This window comes from Typopeltis vanoorti, chromosome 6 (assembly GCF_054136105.1).
Source record: "Typopeltis vanoorti isolate ZY-2024b chromosome 6, IOZ_Tvanoo_1.0, whole genome shotgun sequence".
NCBI lineage: Eukaryota > Metazoa > Arthropoda > Arachnida > Uropygi > Thelyphonidae > Typopeltis > Typopeltis vanoorti.
The window spans coordinates 724,648-740,688 of record NC_143554.1 but is presented as its reverse complement, the minus strand read 5'-3'; the positions used below and the strand labels follow the sequence as shown (position 1 = coordinate 740,688).

At 36.0% G+C, this 16,041-nt stretch overlaps 1 protein-coding gene across 1 annotated transcript in view; it reads left to right on the top strand.

Annotated features, from left to right (window-relative positions):
• Positions 1–16,041, top strand: part of Wdr24 (WD repeat domain 24) — a 351,891-nt gene that overhangs the window by 47,479 nt on the left and 288,371 nt on the right. The window contains exon 4 of the mRNA XM_090393912.1: positions 5,036–5,180. Within this exon, the coding sequence (XP_090250038.1) occupies positions 5,036–5,180 (145 nt within the window). The remainder of the gene's footprint in view (positions 1–5,035; positions 5,181–16,041) is intronic.

Sequence of the window (16,041 nt, the reverse complement as noted above, 5' to 3'; positions counted from 1 at the left end):
TCTTGGAAGAACAAAATCTACAAGCAGATAGAGGGAACCGCCATGGGTTTCCTCCCCCCTCTCACCCCTCTTGCCAATTTTTATATGGAAGATTTTGAAAAACGAGCCATAGACTCAGCCCCTCTCAAACCTTCTGTCTGGCTAAGATATGTAGATGATGTGTTCTCTCTTTGGCCTCATGGCCCAGACACATTAGACTCCTTCGTCAGTCACGTCAACAACCTACATCCAAGAATCCAGTTCACAATGGAAAAGGAAAAGAAATTGTTTACCCTTCCTAGACACCTTAGTTACATGCCTTCCCAACGGTACACTTTCCTTCACAGTGTATAGAAAACTCATGCACACAGACAGATACATTGACAAACTCTCCCACCACCACCACCCCCACTCAACAATATGGCATTATTAAAACTCTTTCCAAGAGAGCCCACAATCTTTGTTCCAGTGGAACTGCCCTTACAACTGAGCTTGACCACATACACAACACTTTTCTCTCCAATGGTTACAGCGATCACAGCATTAAAAAAATAATCAGGTCTTCTCCCATTCCTTAATCTTCTCTCCAGAAAGAGTTTAGAAATGCTGTCACCATACCCTACATCCGTGGCACATCTGAAAAAATAGCCAAGATTTTAAAAGTACAACTTACAGCATTTAAGCCCCACTGCAGACTTGCTATTCTTATCCGCTCTACAAAAGATCAGCTCCCTCCTCTCTCAGAGCCTGGAGTCTATAAAGTACCCTGTTCTTGTCAACTGGTGTACTTTGGACAGACAGGCAGATCAGCTACTATCCGCCTGGAGTAACATAAGTCATACATCTGTAACCATGACTATAGTCAGTCAGGCCTGGCTGACCATGTCTTGGATACAACCCACAGGATCTCATGGAAAAAAACTACCATGCTCGACCACAGCAAATTCAAAAGAGAGAGACTATTCTTAGAATCAGCAGCAGCTCTCAGGAATCAGCCAAATCTTAACAAATATGGTTGCATTAAGCTTCCTAAGATTTGGGGAACGCTTATCACCAAATGTCCCACTTTACATTCCAGGCCACCTACAACCGCCCTTAGAGGGTGCTCCATCTAGATAGGACTTTAGTGTCACCCACATGGTTGGGCTTAGTATTGTTTGTTATTTGTATTTATGTTATATTAGTTTTTTTTATAATCCCTGAAGATGTCCCATTTACTGAGACGAAATATAGGAAGAATTAAATTCTGTTTTAATCCTTTCTGAGTTCTGTATACAATCCATTAAGCCTCTGACATGATGTCCTCATAGCACTTAAGCCTCTACACACGGATTCTTTTATATTCTATTTCTTCTAATTTTTTACTGCTTAACCATTTATGATATGCTTCTTTTTTTTCATTTTGATTATTTCTTTGATTGTATCGTCACATATCTTCAATTTCTTCTTTTTATTGAATTTTTTTTATCTTTCCTAAGCTTTCATTTGCTGCTGTGTTTAGCATAATTTTTATATTAAGCCATTCTATTTCTATGTCTTCATTTTGTTTATTTTATCTAAGTATTGGTTAATTCTTTGTTCATATAGCCATTGTATGTTTGTGTCATTTTAATAATCTAGTTTTATAAACAAATGTTTTAAATTTTCTTTGTGTTCTTGTTATTTGTTGCCATTTAAATGCCAATGTTAATTTTATTTTAATGAAGAAGTGGTGACTACTTATTTCATATCCTCTGTGAACTCTAACATCTAAAGAGAAATTTGATGTCTTTTCATTTAAGATATAGTAATCTAGTATTGATTTTGATCGTCCTTTAAGCCAACAGAGTGAGGTAATCAGAATTTAGTTATGTTCCTAAGTTTAAATCTTAGTTCTCTAAAGAGAAACTACATAATACAATTAAGCAACATGAGAATAATTCAAGTCATGAAAATAATTGTATCTTACATGAATTAATATCAGAAATCATAAATATGGATTCAAAATTATTTAAGCACCTACATTGCCTTCATTTCAATAAACAATAATTCAAATAATTATGAATACTACAACCATGTTAGGAATAATTACTTTAATTTCCCGACGTTTCAATCTTCATATTAAGGTCATCATCTGCAGCACATACACACACACATGCACACACACAAAGATAAGCTATATTACATTTCAAACAGTATGTGATTTGATCAACTGTTATTCTACTGGCCTGACCTCTAGTGGAAAAAAATAAGGGAAAAAAAACTACACTAAAGCTATATTCTATTTATATCTTCAGAGATCATATAGATAGTTTTAATACAGCAAAAGTCGTAGCCTAATCCATAATTTTTTTTTTTTTAATGTTGAGCCATACAGGAGAGGTTGGTTGATCAATATTTAACAAGTATTCAAGATACCAAGTAATATTATATTAAGTTGGTTTTTAATCCTTTATATAAAATTATTACTACTTTTATATAAAGTAATAATAATTTTAAAAAATTATAATAATAATAATAATTTTTAATAATGAATATTACTTTCTCAATTAAGCAAACAGACAAGTAAGTCAAATTTGCGCCTGCACGTAGTGCCAGTCTGAGGCAACTCGTGGTAAAGGTGGATTAAGATCTGATCACTTTCCTTAGTATTTTCCCCTTAATGTAAAGCACATCCCCTTACGGAGATGTATAATGCTATGTATCAAAGGCAATGGTCACTACCTATACTGGTTTCGACCTTTATTGACGTCTCGTCAGTGAGAGCCAGACCTGACAATGCTAAGGTTGAAGTAATTCATAAGGCAGAGCTTATGAATTTTACCTAAACAAGTTGCCAGAAGGTGCTTTGACCTTATTAAATAAAATCTCAGGATGAGAGACCACAAATTGCCTCAGACTTGCACTACGTGCAGGTGCAAACTTGACTTACTTGTCTGTTTGCTTACTTGGGAAATAAGATTAAAAACCAAGTTTATATAAAATTACTTGGTATCTTGAATACATAATATACCCAAGTTAAAAAACTTTCTACATCTATCTCTCATCCTGAGATTTTATTTAATAAGGTCAAAGCACCTTCTGGCAACTTGTTTAGGTAAAATTCATAAGTTCTGCATTACTTCAACCTTAGTATTGTCAGGTCTGGCTCCCACTGACAAGATCTCAATAATGGTCGAAACCGGTATGGGTAGTGACCATTGCCTTTAATGCATAACATCATACATCTCCGCAAGGGGATGTGCTTTACATTAAGGGAAAAATACTAAGGAAAGTGATCAGAGCTTAATCCACCTTTAGCACGAGTTGCCTCAGACTTGTTCTACGTGCAGGCGCAAACTTGACTGACTTGTTTGTTTGCTTACTTGGGAAATAGAATTAAAAACCAAGTTTATATAAAATTACTTGGTATCTTGAATACATAATATACCCAAGTTAAAAAACTTTCTATAAATATTTAACAAGTATTTAACAAATATTTAAAATTTAACAAGAGTGTTGTTATATTAGAGTTATGATCCTAGATTGCTTACAGTTCTTATTATAATTAACTCGTAAACCAAAAGGTTAAGTGGGTAGATTATGTGCCATCTGTATTCTTGGGATTTTTGTACCACCATTATTGTTAAGATTAGGGTGGTTGATAAGAACGCTAAAGGAAAAGAACCTACATTATCTTCTAACTTAGATATTGTACACCCACAGTTCATAGAACTGGGGCTGGCAGATTGCCAAGAATAGTCAATTCATGTTGAAGGGGAGAAAGAAATAAAGGATGTAAGAATTGGTTACCAACACACTCGAAATCACTTGCTTTCTTGTTTGTTGCTGTAGCAGCTTGAATTTTTGTTGTTACTTTTTTGCATTAATTTTTTTATTAATTTGTATGATGGATCCAGTACAGTCAACAAGTTCTGGTGTTAAACCTTTCAGTAGCTCTTGCAAAAGAATATTGCATAACGTGCTGACATTCTGCAAAAAAAAAATTGTTAGAAATCAGTCTTCTTGTTCCACTTTCTCATGTCACAAAACGTGCAAGTGAAATTGTGGGCATATCGGAGTCAACTGTTAAAGGAATTTGTAGGGAATTAAAATTAAGATTTTGGAATTATTTTAAGAAATAAATCTGGATATTATTAAGAGAACTCTCCAAGGAGTCAGGGATTCATTAAATCGTCGCATGTCACTTGCACCTACCTAACCTTTTCCTGAATTCATTCATGCCACCTGCACTTGCAACCTCTTAAGGTTAATCCATTCCAATTGCACACCATTCTATGAGAGAAAAATTTAGTTCTCACCTCTTTCTTCACTGCATTCATTCTCAACTTTCATGGATGTCCTCTTGTACTTTTTCCATAAAATGAAAAATTCTATCTACTGGTATCCTATATGACCATTTCAGAAATTTGTAAGTCCCAATATCATCTTTAACACACATTCCACTGTATAAGCATCACCATGGAAACCAGACCTGTGAATAGTCCAAATGAGGCCGTATCAGGGCCTTACAAAGAAGCCAAAGGACCTTGCACATTAGGGTTCATTTCAGCATTGCAGTTATTGTCCTCTGAGTTGTATTTGCAAATATGGCCTTTGAACTTCATCTACCTGTATAATAAAACTCTAAGATTCCTAGCCTGATCAGTTTCTTCTAACATAATCCCACCAATATAATATCACATTGGATATTTGATTACACCAAAGCGCATAACTTTATTAACATTAATAATGATCTCCACATGCCTACAAATATGCTATAGCTTATGATCTTTAAGCTGCAAGCATATCCATTAGAGATGATAAACATGTAAGTCATTATGTAGATTCAAACCCACAGTCTCTACATTCAGTCACTTGAGCTATGAATGACCACTACAAATATTGCCATATGTTATATGTATGTTGTAGATTGCCATATGTCTGTTTTTGGAGCGTAAAAAATCCTTTCTTCTGAGATTGGCTTAGCTTTTTTGGAAATGCCTAAATCGTTTTCCAAGAAATATATATAGAAATGTTCATCACTGTAGAATAATATAGATAAAATATATGGATAAAATATTTTCTCTCTTTGCAGATACTGTATTTCAGGATCACAAAAGGACGGTGAACAAAGTCTGTTTTCATACTACAGAATCACATATATTACTCAGTGGATCTCAGGATGGAACTATGAAGTGTTTTGATTTGAGAAAAAGAGAGGCTGTTAGTACATTTTACAGGTAATTTTCTAAATGATTTATAGGTGAAAAAGGTTTATCATGTGACGATAAAAGTTTAATGGAGTGAAACAGCACTAGGTAATGATTAAAAGTAGTATTTAATGGTTCCAGTATTTTGTCTCAGTTACAGAGACATCGTCAAGGAGTACAAAATGAGATTTGTAACACACACATACACACAAAAGCAGCCAGCTGAGTGCTGTTTCACTCCATTAAACTTTTATGATACATATGATACACACATTTATCATATGACTGTATTTGAATACAGATGAGAAACGAAAAAAAAGTGGGGTGGGTAGGTGGTTGCAAGACATTTTGGAGGAAGTTTTGTAAATTTCTGTGTATATCAGTACTGATGTGCTTTACTGGAAATCTCAAGCAGAGAGGAGTAGGTTTCCTTTATTTTATGAAGAGGAAGTTGAACAATTCTGTGACAGTTTTCAATACACTATAGCAATATCCTACACACTAGTGGTGGGAGATTTTAATTCATGACTGGAAAAAAATAAAAATGAGCATGAAACTTGTATAGGAAACAATGGAATAGGAAAATGAAATGAAAGAAGAAACATGATGTTAAGCTATATGATGACATATTTTGTACAAATTTTCAAAAAAAAAAAAAAAAGAAGAAAAAAAAAGACCAAATTGAAAATGGACTTGGATTAGTCCAAATGGACAAACAAAAAGTGATATATTCTTATATGACATGTAAGAATATTTAAGGTGTTTCAATTATTATTCAAATGGGCATATGAAATTCTTCTCTTCTTCTTCTTTAGTATTCTGCAATTGAGCAGGTTCTTCTTTTAGTAGCAGAAACTTTCCTTTTACTCTCTTCTATTCTGAGCCTTCTCTTTCAAGGTTGTGTACCTGTCTCCAATGAGCATGCCATCTAACATTTTTTTCCTTACTCTTCCTCTGGGTCGTTTTCTGTCTATTTTTCCTTCGATGGCATCTCTGATGATTCCATTCCCTCTCAGAATATGTCCGATCCAGTTCCCTTGCTTCTTTTTATTCTCCTTAACAGACTTCTTTCTTCTTCTACTCTTTTTAAGACCTTTTCATTAGTTATTTTATCTGTCCATTTGATTTTTTCAATCCTTCTCCAAATCCACATCTCAAAGCTTTCCAAAATCTTAATTTCTTCTTTCTTCAGTGTCCAAGTTTCAGATGTAAAGAGTTTTCAGTTTCAGACTATAGAAGGCAATACTCCACACATAACATATTATTAGTCTTTTCTTTAGGTTTCTATTCATTTTACTTCTGAATAAATTCCATTTTCTATTAAAGGCCTCTCTTCCCATCGCTATTCTTGCTTTTATGTCACTTTTACATCTTCCATCACTGCTAATAATACTTCCTAGATATTTAAATGTCTTTACTTGATTCAATTTTCCCCCATTTATTCTGATATCCATATTTGCCTCTTTCCTTGCTACTTTCATTACCTTTGTTTTTCTTATGTTAATTTTCATTCCATAATTGATACAGGATTCCAGTAATCTGTTCAACAGATGTTGTAGTCCTCTTTCAGTGTTTGATAGTAATGTCTTGTTATCTGCGTATCTTATTGCAAATATCTGTCTACCTCCAATCTTTATTTCTTCTTCCGAATTATCCAGTGCTTCTTTTAACATTGCTTCGGAATACATGTTGAACAAAATTGGTGACAGAGAACAGCCTTGTCTTACTCCTCGTCCAATGATACCTGGTTCTGTTGTACCATGGCAGTTTGTCCCATGTATAGTGAGATAATTAGCCTTCTGTCTTTCCGATCTATACCAATCTTTTTCGTTACTTCCACCATCTTATCCCATTTTACATAGTCAAAGGCTTTCTCAAAATCTATATAACAGATGTTAACTTCTTTATTCACTTCTAGACTTCTGTCACTTACTATTTTAACAGTCCAGTCACATCTCTTGTTCCCATACCCTTCCTGAAACCAAACTGATCGTCTCCAAGAAATTCTTCCACTTTAGATGCAATTCTTCGTGTTAAGATTCTCAAAAGTATTTTTGATGTATGGTAAATGAGACTTATTTTTCTAAAATCCTTGCAGTTCACTGCATTACTGTGGTATAGGTATAAATATTAAGGTCATAAAATCTTTTGGTAGTTCTCCTTTGTTATAAATTAAATTTGTTATTTTGGTTCTTTCTTCAGTTCCTTTCTTCTGAAGTTGTTTAAGGAATTCTGCAGGTATTTCATCTATTCCTTCTGCCTTTCCACATTTTAGTTCCTTAATGACCATTTCTACTTCTGTCTTCAAAATCTCTGGGCCTAGATCATCTTCATTTACCTTCTTTATATTGGCAACTCATTTGGCCTATTTTCCTTGTCATATACAGAGGCTGTTCAATAAGTTATAAGACTATACAGAAAACTTTGAGATTACTTTTAATCGTCATCATTTACATGTTTTTTTTCGAAGTAACTACCGTGAGACGCGATGCATTTGTCCCAACGTTGCGTCCACTTCTTAAACACGTGAAAGTCCGTTTTTTGAGAGTTCTTTCAAAACCGCCTCTGCAGCTTTTACACATGCTTTGTTGCTTTCCAAATGGTGGCCTCTTAGTGGTTTCTTGAGCTGAAGAAACAGCTAGAAATCGCACAGTGTGAGATCAGGACTGTATGGAGGGTGTAGTAGGATATCTGTGTTGTTCTGCAAAATGTCCACTACACAACCAGCAATATGTGGCCTTGCATTATCGTGTGCAATAAGAAGCCATTCTTCAGCAATGGCGCTTTTTTTTGACGTGCTGTACCATTGTCCATAAAACATCCGCATAGTATGAGCCGTTTATAGTATTCCTGGGTTCTACAGCATGTTGGTAAACAATGCCTTCGTAGTCAAAAAACATTATGGTCATAACTTTACCAGCCGATTTTACAGTTTTTGCTTTCTTGGGGGTAGGCAAAGACGGATGCTTCCATTCACTGCTTTGTTGTTTCATTGTAGGGTCATAGTGATACAACCAAGCTTCATCTGCTGTAATGATGCATTTTAAGAAGTTGTCGCCTTCTTGTTCCAGTCTTTCTTTCCATTCTGTGCACACATCCACACATCCACTGCATTTGCTCTGGTGTCAAGAGTTTGGGAATCCATCGAGCGCAAACACGTTTCAGTCCCAAATGTTCAGCCATGATTGAATGAACACTTCCCACAGAAATATTCAGGACAACATGCAGCTGGCGTACTGTAATTCTGCGATCCTCCTTGATGATAATTGCTGCTGTGTTGATCATTGTCTCTGTGATGGACGTTGAAGGTCTTCCCTCACATTCAAGATCTTCCACATTTTGCCTTCCTTCCTTAAAAGTTTTATGCCAGTGAAAACCACTTGCCCTGGACATTGCTTCATCGTGGAAAGCTTCGCGTATCATGTTAAAAGTGTCCGATGGCGATTTTTGCAAACGCACACAAAATTTAATCGCATTACGCTGTTCCAATGATGCTTCCATTTCGACGACTGGTTGCACTTAGGTGCGCCAAAACAAGCTTGCGTTTAGGCACGTGACACTCTGGCACATCAGCCTGTATATGCCATCTATCAACCTCTTTTGTTAATACAGACAGCAACATTTCTTTATTCCACAGAAATTAATATTGTGATGAGTGGTTTTGCGACAGTAAAATTAGTCTTATTACTTATTGAACAGCCCTCGTAGATCTTCAGTGTATTCCTTCCATCTCATTAGGATTTTATCTTCTTCAGTTATGATTTCTCCATTCTTAATTTCTATGCCTCTAGCTCATTCCATTTCTCTTGTGATTCATGCTTCTTGATTTTTCATATAAAAGATCATACCTTCTCACTCTCTCATAATTTTCCATTTCTTCACATTGTTTTTTAAGCCAATCTTCTCTACTACTTCCTGCTTTCCTTCTCAATCTGTCATTCAGGGTTCTATATTGTATTTTCCCTTCTGGGGTGTGTTTATTTTTCCATTTTCTTCTTTCTTCCATTAGAGAAATCATCTCATTAGTTATCCAAGGTTTTTTTATTCTTTTAGCTCTTACGTTTCCATACATATCTTACATAGGAAATTATCATACAATAATTAGAGAGAAAATAACAGTAGAAGAAAAAAAATTACAAGATGAAACAGAATAAAACAAAATATGTAAAGCTTATTATTATTCATGACATCTATAGAATCACAAGACTCATTGTGTGGAGGCCCATCTTAAACAACACAGCCTATCACGTATCATCCCTTAAACTTGTTCAGCATTCATGCTCTCACTATCCTATCAGGCTATGCATTCCACAATTCAACTATTGTGCATGCAAGGGAAGCCATTCCACATCCTCTTGCTCACAACTTCCTTTCACAACTTTTAGAGGTGGCTCCTTGTCCTCGCTAACTTCTTGTTTTACTATATGAAAGACTTTCCCGTTACCCTATAACTACCTCTCAACAGTTTAAATGTCTGAATTATATCACCTTGCCTTCTTCTGTCTATTAAACTGTGCAGTCCACATTCCCTTAGTCTGTCCTCATAACTAACATTGTACACTCCTGATATCTTTTTTGTTATTGCCTCTGCACCTTTCCAAGGGTAATTTATCCCCTTTAAATCCTGGTGACGAAATCTGAGCACAATAGTGCAGATAAGGTCTGATTTGGGCTTTATTTCTGTCTCTCTGCTGGTCAGCATCCTTCTCAGTATTGTAGAAGTCCTCTGGGTTACATTCACACCTTTATGATATGTTCCCTGAACTTCAAGTTCCTATTGATCATCACCTAAAGGTCCCTTGTCTCTCCCACTTTTTCCAGTACAGCTCCTCCAACAGAGTATGCAGCCTCTCATCAGTGTATCCCAAACTCTGTTGGAGCTGTACTGGAAGAAGTGGGAGAGACAAGGGACCTTTTATTCCCTTGTCTCTGAATATTCAAGACTCTATATTTGGTTGAATTAAATCGATACCTCCAATCATTTGTCCATTATTAGTGCCTCCATAGCACAATTGGAAGAATAGATCATTGCATCCTTCAATTGGGAAAAGACCTGAGTTAGCTGATCTCATACAATGAGATCAGCTAACTATCAGACAGCAAACAGCTCAAATATGGAGATAAAAGGTTTTTTTCCTCCTGGAAACTCATGTTTTTCATCCCACAAACAGGCAAATTGGCCATGAGAACACATGCCATTTACAGACAAAAAATACTGTTGTTGGGGGTGATGATGGGCAATAGATGGCATTAATGGTAGTAGCGTCATTGTATGTAGTTGGAGAATTAAGTAGTAGGAAGATGGTGAGATATAGAAGTGGAGTAGAGTAGAGTCCCCTCCCGTGATGAGTCGTTCTTTGGAGGTGTCATGTTGTAATAATAACAATGAATTGTCCAGCTTATTCAGATATCCCTTAAAGGCTATGACAGCTGCACTTTTATTAATAAACCTTCCCAACTTCACATCATCTACAAACAACTGAATATTCCCCTGCAATCCATTGACAATATAATTAATATATAAAGGTTTATCAATATGGGTCCCAATACTAAGCCTTGTGGTCCTCCACTTGTAACCTTTGGTCTCCTTGATACTGTTGCACCCTCATACACAACTCTGATATCTATCAGACAGACAATCCCCAATCCAGTTCACTAACTGCGAGGGTGATCTGAAAAGTTCTCGAATTTATAATTTCAAAATTATTTTTATTTTTCAACATAATCTCCATTAAGACTAATACATTTATTCCAGCACCATTATCCCATCCCTGTAGTGGTTGCAGATCTTACATCTGCAGAATACCCCCTCTACAGCGACAATCACCTCTTGATTCCAAGTAAAACGCTGACCAGCGAGGAAGAGATCGAAGTCATAGGGAGCCAAATCTGAGGAACAGGGTGGATGTTCGAACACTTCATAGTGCAGATCCCTTAGTTTTCAATGCACCTTACTCACAAAACACCTTTGTGGGTAGGTGCATTGTCCTGATAAAAGATGATTTTTTTTTCTGCATACCGGGACGTTTTCACAAATATTTTCATCTAGTCTGGTTAAAAGATCGGAATAATATTCTCTGGTTATTGTTTTACCCTTTTCAAGATAATTAATAAACAAAATGCCTTTAGCAACCCAAAAATCGATGCCATGACCTTTCCTGCTGATTGAACCAACTTTATTTTCTTTGGCACTGAACAGCCGACTTCTGTCCACTGTTTTGACTGCTGTTTGGATTCTTGTGTGTAAAGGTGAATCCATGTCTCATCCATAGTAATAAATTGATGCACAAAATTAGTTTTATTCTTGTTAAAACGCTCCATGCACTGTTAAGAGATTTTCATGTGAATATGTTTTTGATCTGCTGTGAGCAAGCGCAGCACCCATCTTTCCTCAAGCTTTTTCATTTGCCATTCTTCATGCAAAATATATTCTACACATTCTTTTGAAATGCATATAGTCTCAAGCAGTTTCATGCACTTTTACTCGCCCATCATCCAATACCATATTATGCATTCGATCAATGATTTCTGGTGTTGTTACACTTTTTGGACGTCCTTCATGTGGATCATCTTCAAGGCTGGTACGCCCATGTTTAAACTCGGCAGCCCATTTCTTAATTGTCGAAAATGAAGGAGAAGAGTGACTGTAAACTTTTATCAACTTTGAATTTCTTTTGGCATTAAACCTTCTTTTACAAAGAATTTTATAACTGCACGATACTCAATTTTATCTGTTTCGAGGGATACAGACAACACTTTTGCTTCAGACAGCTGTATAAACACAAACTACTTGATAGAATGACTTGCAATTTCACGTGGATGTTTATGATGCAATTTCACATGGATGTACCAACTTAGAAAAAAAAAAAATCTTGCCGACAGTTTTGCCATCTATGGTCAAGGCCGAGAACTTTTCAGATCACCCTTGTATATCCAAACCCATATGTGCTGTAACTTAAATATCAGCTTGCAATGTGTTATCCAGTCAAATGTGAAATACAAAATACAAAAAAAATGGCAGTATATGCCTTTTCCTTATCAACCACTGATGTTACTTTATTAGTAAAGGCAGTCATATTACTAAAATATCAGTGATCCTTAATAAATCCATGCTGACTTTCACTGATAACATAATCATCATCTATCCCAGCATTGCCCAAATTTTTGCGATGAAGGAACAGAACACTTCACAAATCCTGAAATTTTCATGGAACACCTTGGTTATTTAGTAATGTATTAATTAATAATTAATTAAACATCAATTAAACATAAACATCATTAAATTAATTTGTGCTGATTTTCATTGATATATCCCATTCTGATCACCAAAAATTTATAATATTATTATAAGTACTTACGAGTGAATGCAGACTTTTTCTCCTGGGTGCCGGTAGGTTTCCCCTCCTTTTGGTACATCCTGGAGATTGCTTTGTAAGCTGGTGGTGGATGACTCACTATGTGTTGCGTCAGAAACACCTTCAATAAGAGATTTCTTAATACCAAAATGAAACAAAGTTGCTTGTCGCTTATTCATATTAAAATTTAAATCTCCATGCCTATTACTTTTAAAAAATCACGGCACTGCGGTTTCGAAACTTTCACCCTACAATACGAACGTATGAAGAAAGTATTCAGTATTGCTAGATTTGAGAACCGGATACAGACTACCTTGATCTTCAATTTTAGTGGAAAAATTTTCTTTATACTTCCTTGCTGATTGGTCACTAACTTTTGCAACACAGATGTTATTTCTTTCAGTTTTGAGAACAGAGGATATGCCACCCATTGTTGTAATCAGCTTGCAGGCAATTTTTATGACCGGTCATAAACAGCAGTATTCTCTTTCCCGATTGTTGAAAGATTTCGATGTGTAAAAATTAACGATAATTCATGAATATTTCCATGTTTAAAAATATGCCGCTTGGTCACTGACATTTGCTACACATGTTATTTCGTTCAGTTTTTAGAACAGAGGATACACCGCCCATTGTTATAATCAGCTTGCAGGCAATTTTTATGACCGTCATTAACATAGTATTCCCTTTCCCAAATGTTGAAAGGTTTGATGTGTGAAAATTAACGATAATTCATGAATACTTCCAGGTTTAAAAATACATAACTTGGTCACTAACATTTGCTACACAGATGTTATTAGGTGTTCTGGGTCTGAGCTTTTCGACATATTCACAAATATTATTCTCCTCAGAATATAAAATATTTATTCATGATTTTATCCACTATAAAATATTTATTCATGAAAAATGCTTAGAAAACTAAAATGACAAATTCTAGGTGAACTTCTCGTGGAACACTTATTCACCTTCCACAGAACACAGTTTGGAAATCCTGATCTACCCGATGTCATATGTGTTCACGTTCTCATTAATTTTTCCAAAATCTTACTAACTACTGAAGAAATGCAAACTAGGTTATAGTTTGACACTTCTGTTCTTCCACCATGCAATGGTACTATTTTTTCCTCCTTCCACTGCTTGGACACCTTTCCTGTAGCCAGACTCTCATTGAAAAGCCAAGCCAACAGAGTTGTCAGTTCCTTAGCACATTCCCTCAAAACTAGGGATCCCAGACGTCCTGTAAAATACGGGATCATCCCGTTTTTGGCTAATGCGTCCCGTTTCATTCTGAAGAATGAAACGGGACGCATTAGCTTCAGAATTCATTCTTCAGAAAAGTATTGCAAGAGTGAGCAAGACTGATTGATTAATAAGAATATTGCCAGGTGAGAAGAGCATTACTGTATTAACAATCTATTTTGTATCTATAATAGTAAACAAGAAACCACTTGAAGGCAACTTAAAGTGGCTTAATGAAAATATGCAGCCTAACAATTGGATTTACTATTTGTTTACTTATACTTAGTGTAGTGTGTACATAGTAAACCTTACTACGCACATACTTGGAAAGTTAAAATCATTTTGTTAGACTGGCATATGTGATGGCATAAGTGTCCCGTATTTTTTTCCAATGTATCTGGGATCCCTACTTAAAACACATGGTAGAATTGCATCTAGTCCCATTGCTTTATTAATGTTCAGAGTACTTTGTATTTGAAACACAGTTTCCCCCTTACACTTATGAACCTCAAACCCTCCCTATCCCTATAGTATTAAACCTACTTCTGGAGGATGAATTAACCAGTAAAGTGAAATTAAATAACTCCACTATATCTTCTGCATTTGTGATTCTACTCTAATCTTTTTCTGACAATATCATTTTCCACAGTTATTCCACCTCCTACTGGCCACATAATGAAAGAATTCCTTTGGATTTTCCTTTGATCTCAGGGCAAAATATCTTCTCATATTCAGGTTTTGGCTGCCTTCCTTACCATACTACTCACTATCTTGGCCTGAGTCTTATATTCTTCATGCATCTATGCTCTTATATCTCTTCCATAACCTTTTTTTTATGTGCATTTCCCACTAGATATCTTTTGTGTGTTATCTATTTCACTTCAGATATACATCTTACCATTGCTCCTAATAAATATTTCTTCACTAGTGCTATGTACAGTACTGATAATATCTCATCCTTCCAATTCCTCTATCCATGGAACTTCCCAAGCTGATTTCTGAGATTATTATAATCACCTGCCTTATAATTTCACATAAATTCCTTTCTCCTTGGCACTTCTACATGTTTGTTCATTCTCCAAGTCAAAACCACATGGTCACCCTCTCCAGCTGTGAGGCAAGGATGTCATCTCAGTTACAATCAAATCCTCCGATGCTATGACCAAATCCAAAACTTTTGAACCTCATTTTCCTTCTACTTACTACCTGTTGCCTGAGACATTCTCTCAGGGACTCAAATTGGAGAGTATGGGCATGGCAAACCCGAGATACCCAAGCTAGACCTGATCTTACTTCATAGAATATACGCTTGGTATATCATATCTGGAGACTGGTCTTCTACTCTTCTTTCCCTCTATTCTCTCTTACTTTTTACCCCCCCCCCCCCCAGTGCTATTAGTGCAACTCGAGGGCGAGGGGATGACTCTTTCCTCTCAAACTGTAGTTTCCACTATCTACTAAAAAAAGCAGCTGAATTCTGGTCAAGGAGTGGTGGTTGACACTTGACGAAAACTTAACTATTGAAACCGAATTAATTCTAACCAACCTAAAGATACATGCCGGCTTGACCGTCGCTCGGTCAAACAAGGGTTGCACCCACTAGTAGAGAACCAAGATAGTGAAGGCGAAATATATGCTATTGGAACAAAACATCACCTAATAGACAGGAAAAACTTAACAAGCATAGGAACGTGGAATGTAAGAACTCTTCACCAGGAAGGAGCATTTGAAATACTACTGCATGAATTAGCCAACTACCGATGGGGTGTGATTGGACTTTGCAAAACCAGATGGACTGGAAAAGGAGAATTCCACCATGGACAGTACAAAATCGTAACTTCAGGCAGGGAGGACAACAAACACCAAGAAGGAGTAGCACTTATATTAAAAACCAAAGGCTAAAAACTCTCTATTGTCCTACAATCCTATCTCACCTAGGATAATTAAAGTAAGATTTAAAACATCAATCGGATCACTAACTATTATTCAAGTATACTCACCAACTTCGACATCAGAAGAAGAAGATATTGAGGAGTTGTATATAGATTTGCAAAAAGCAGTTCAGCAGACATTAAGTCAAGATCTCCTAATTGTAATGGGGGATTTAAACGCAAAAGTGGGCAAAGACTGGGATACCTAGCCGAGAGTAATCAGAAAGTTCGGGTATGGAGAAATCAACGAACATGGCGAAAGACTGCTAAACTTCTGCTCAAATAATAGACTAACAATAACCAACACTCTCTTTAAACATCCAAAACCTCAAAGAAAATGGACTTGGATATCACCAGACAGACAAA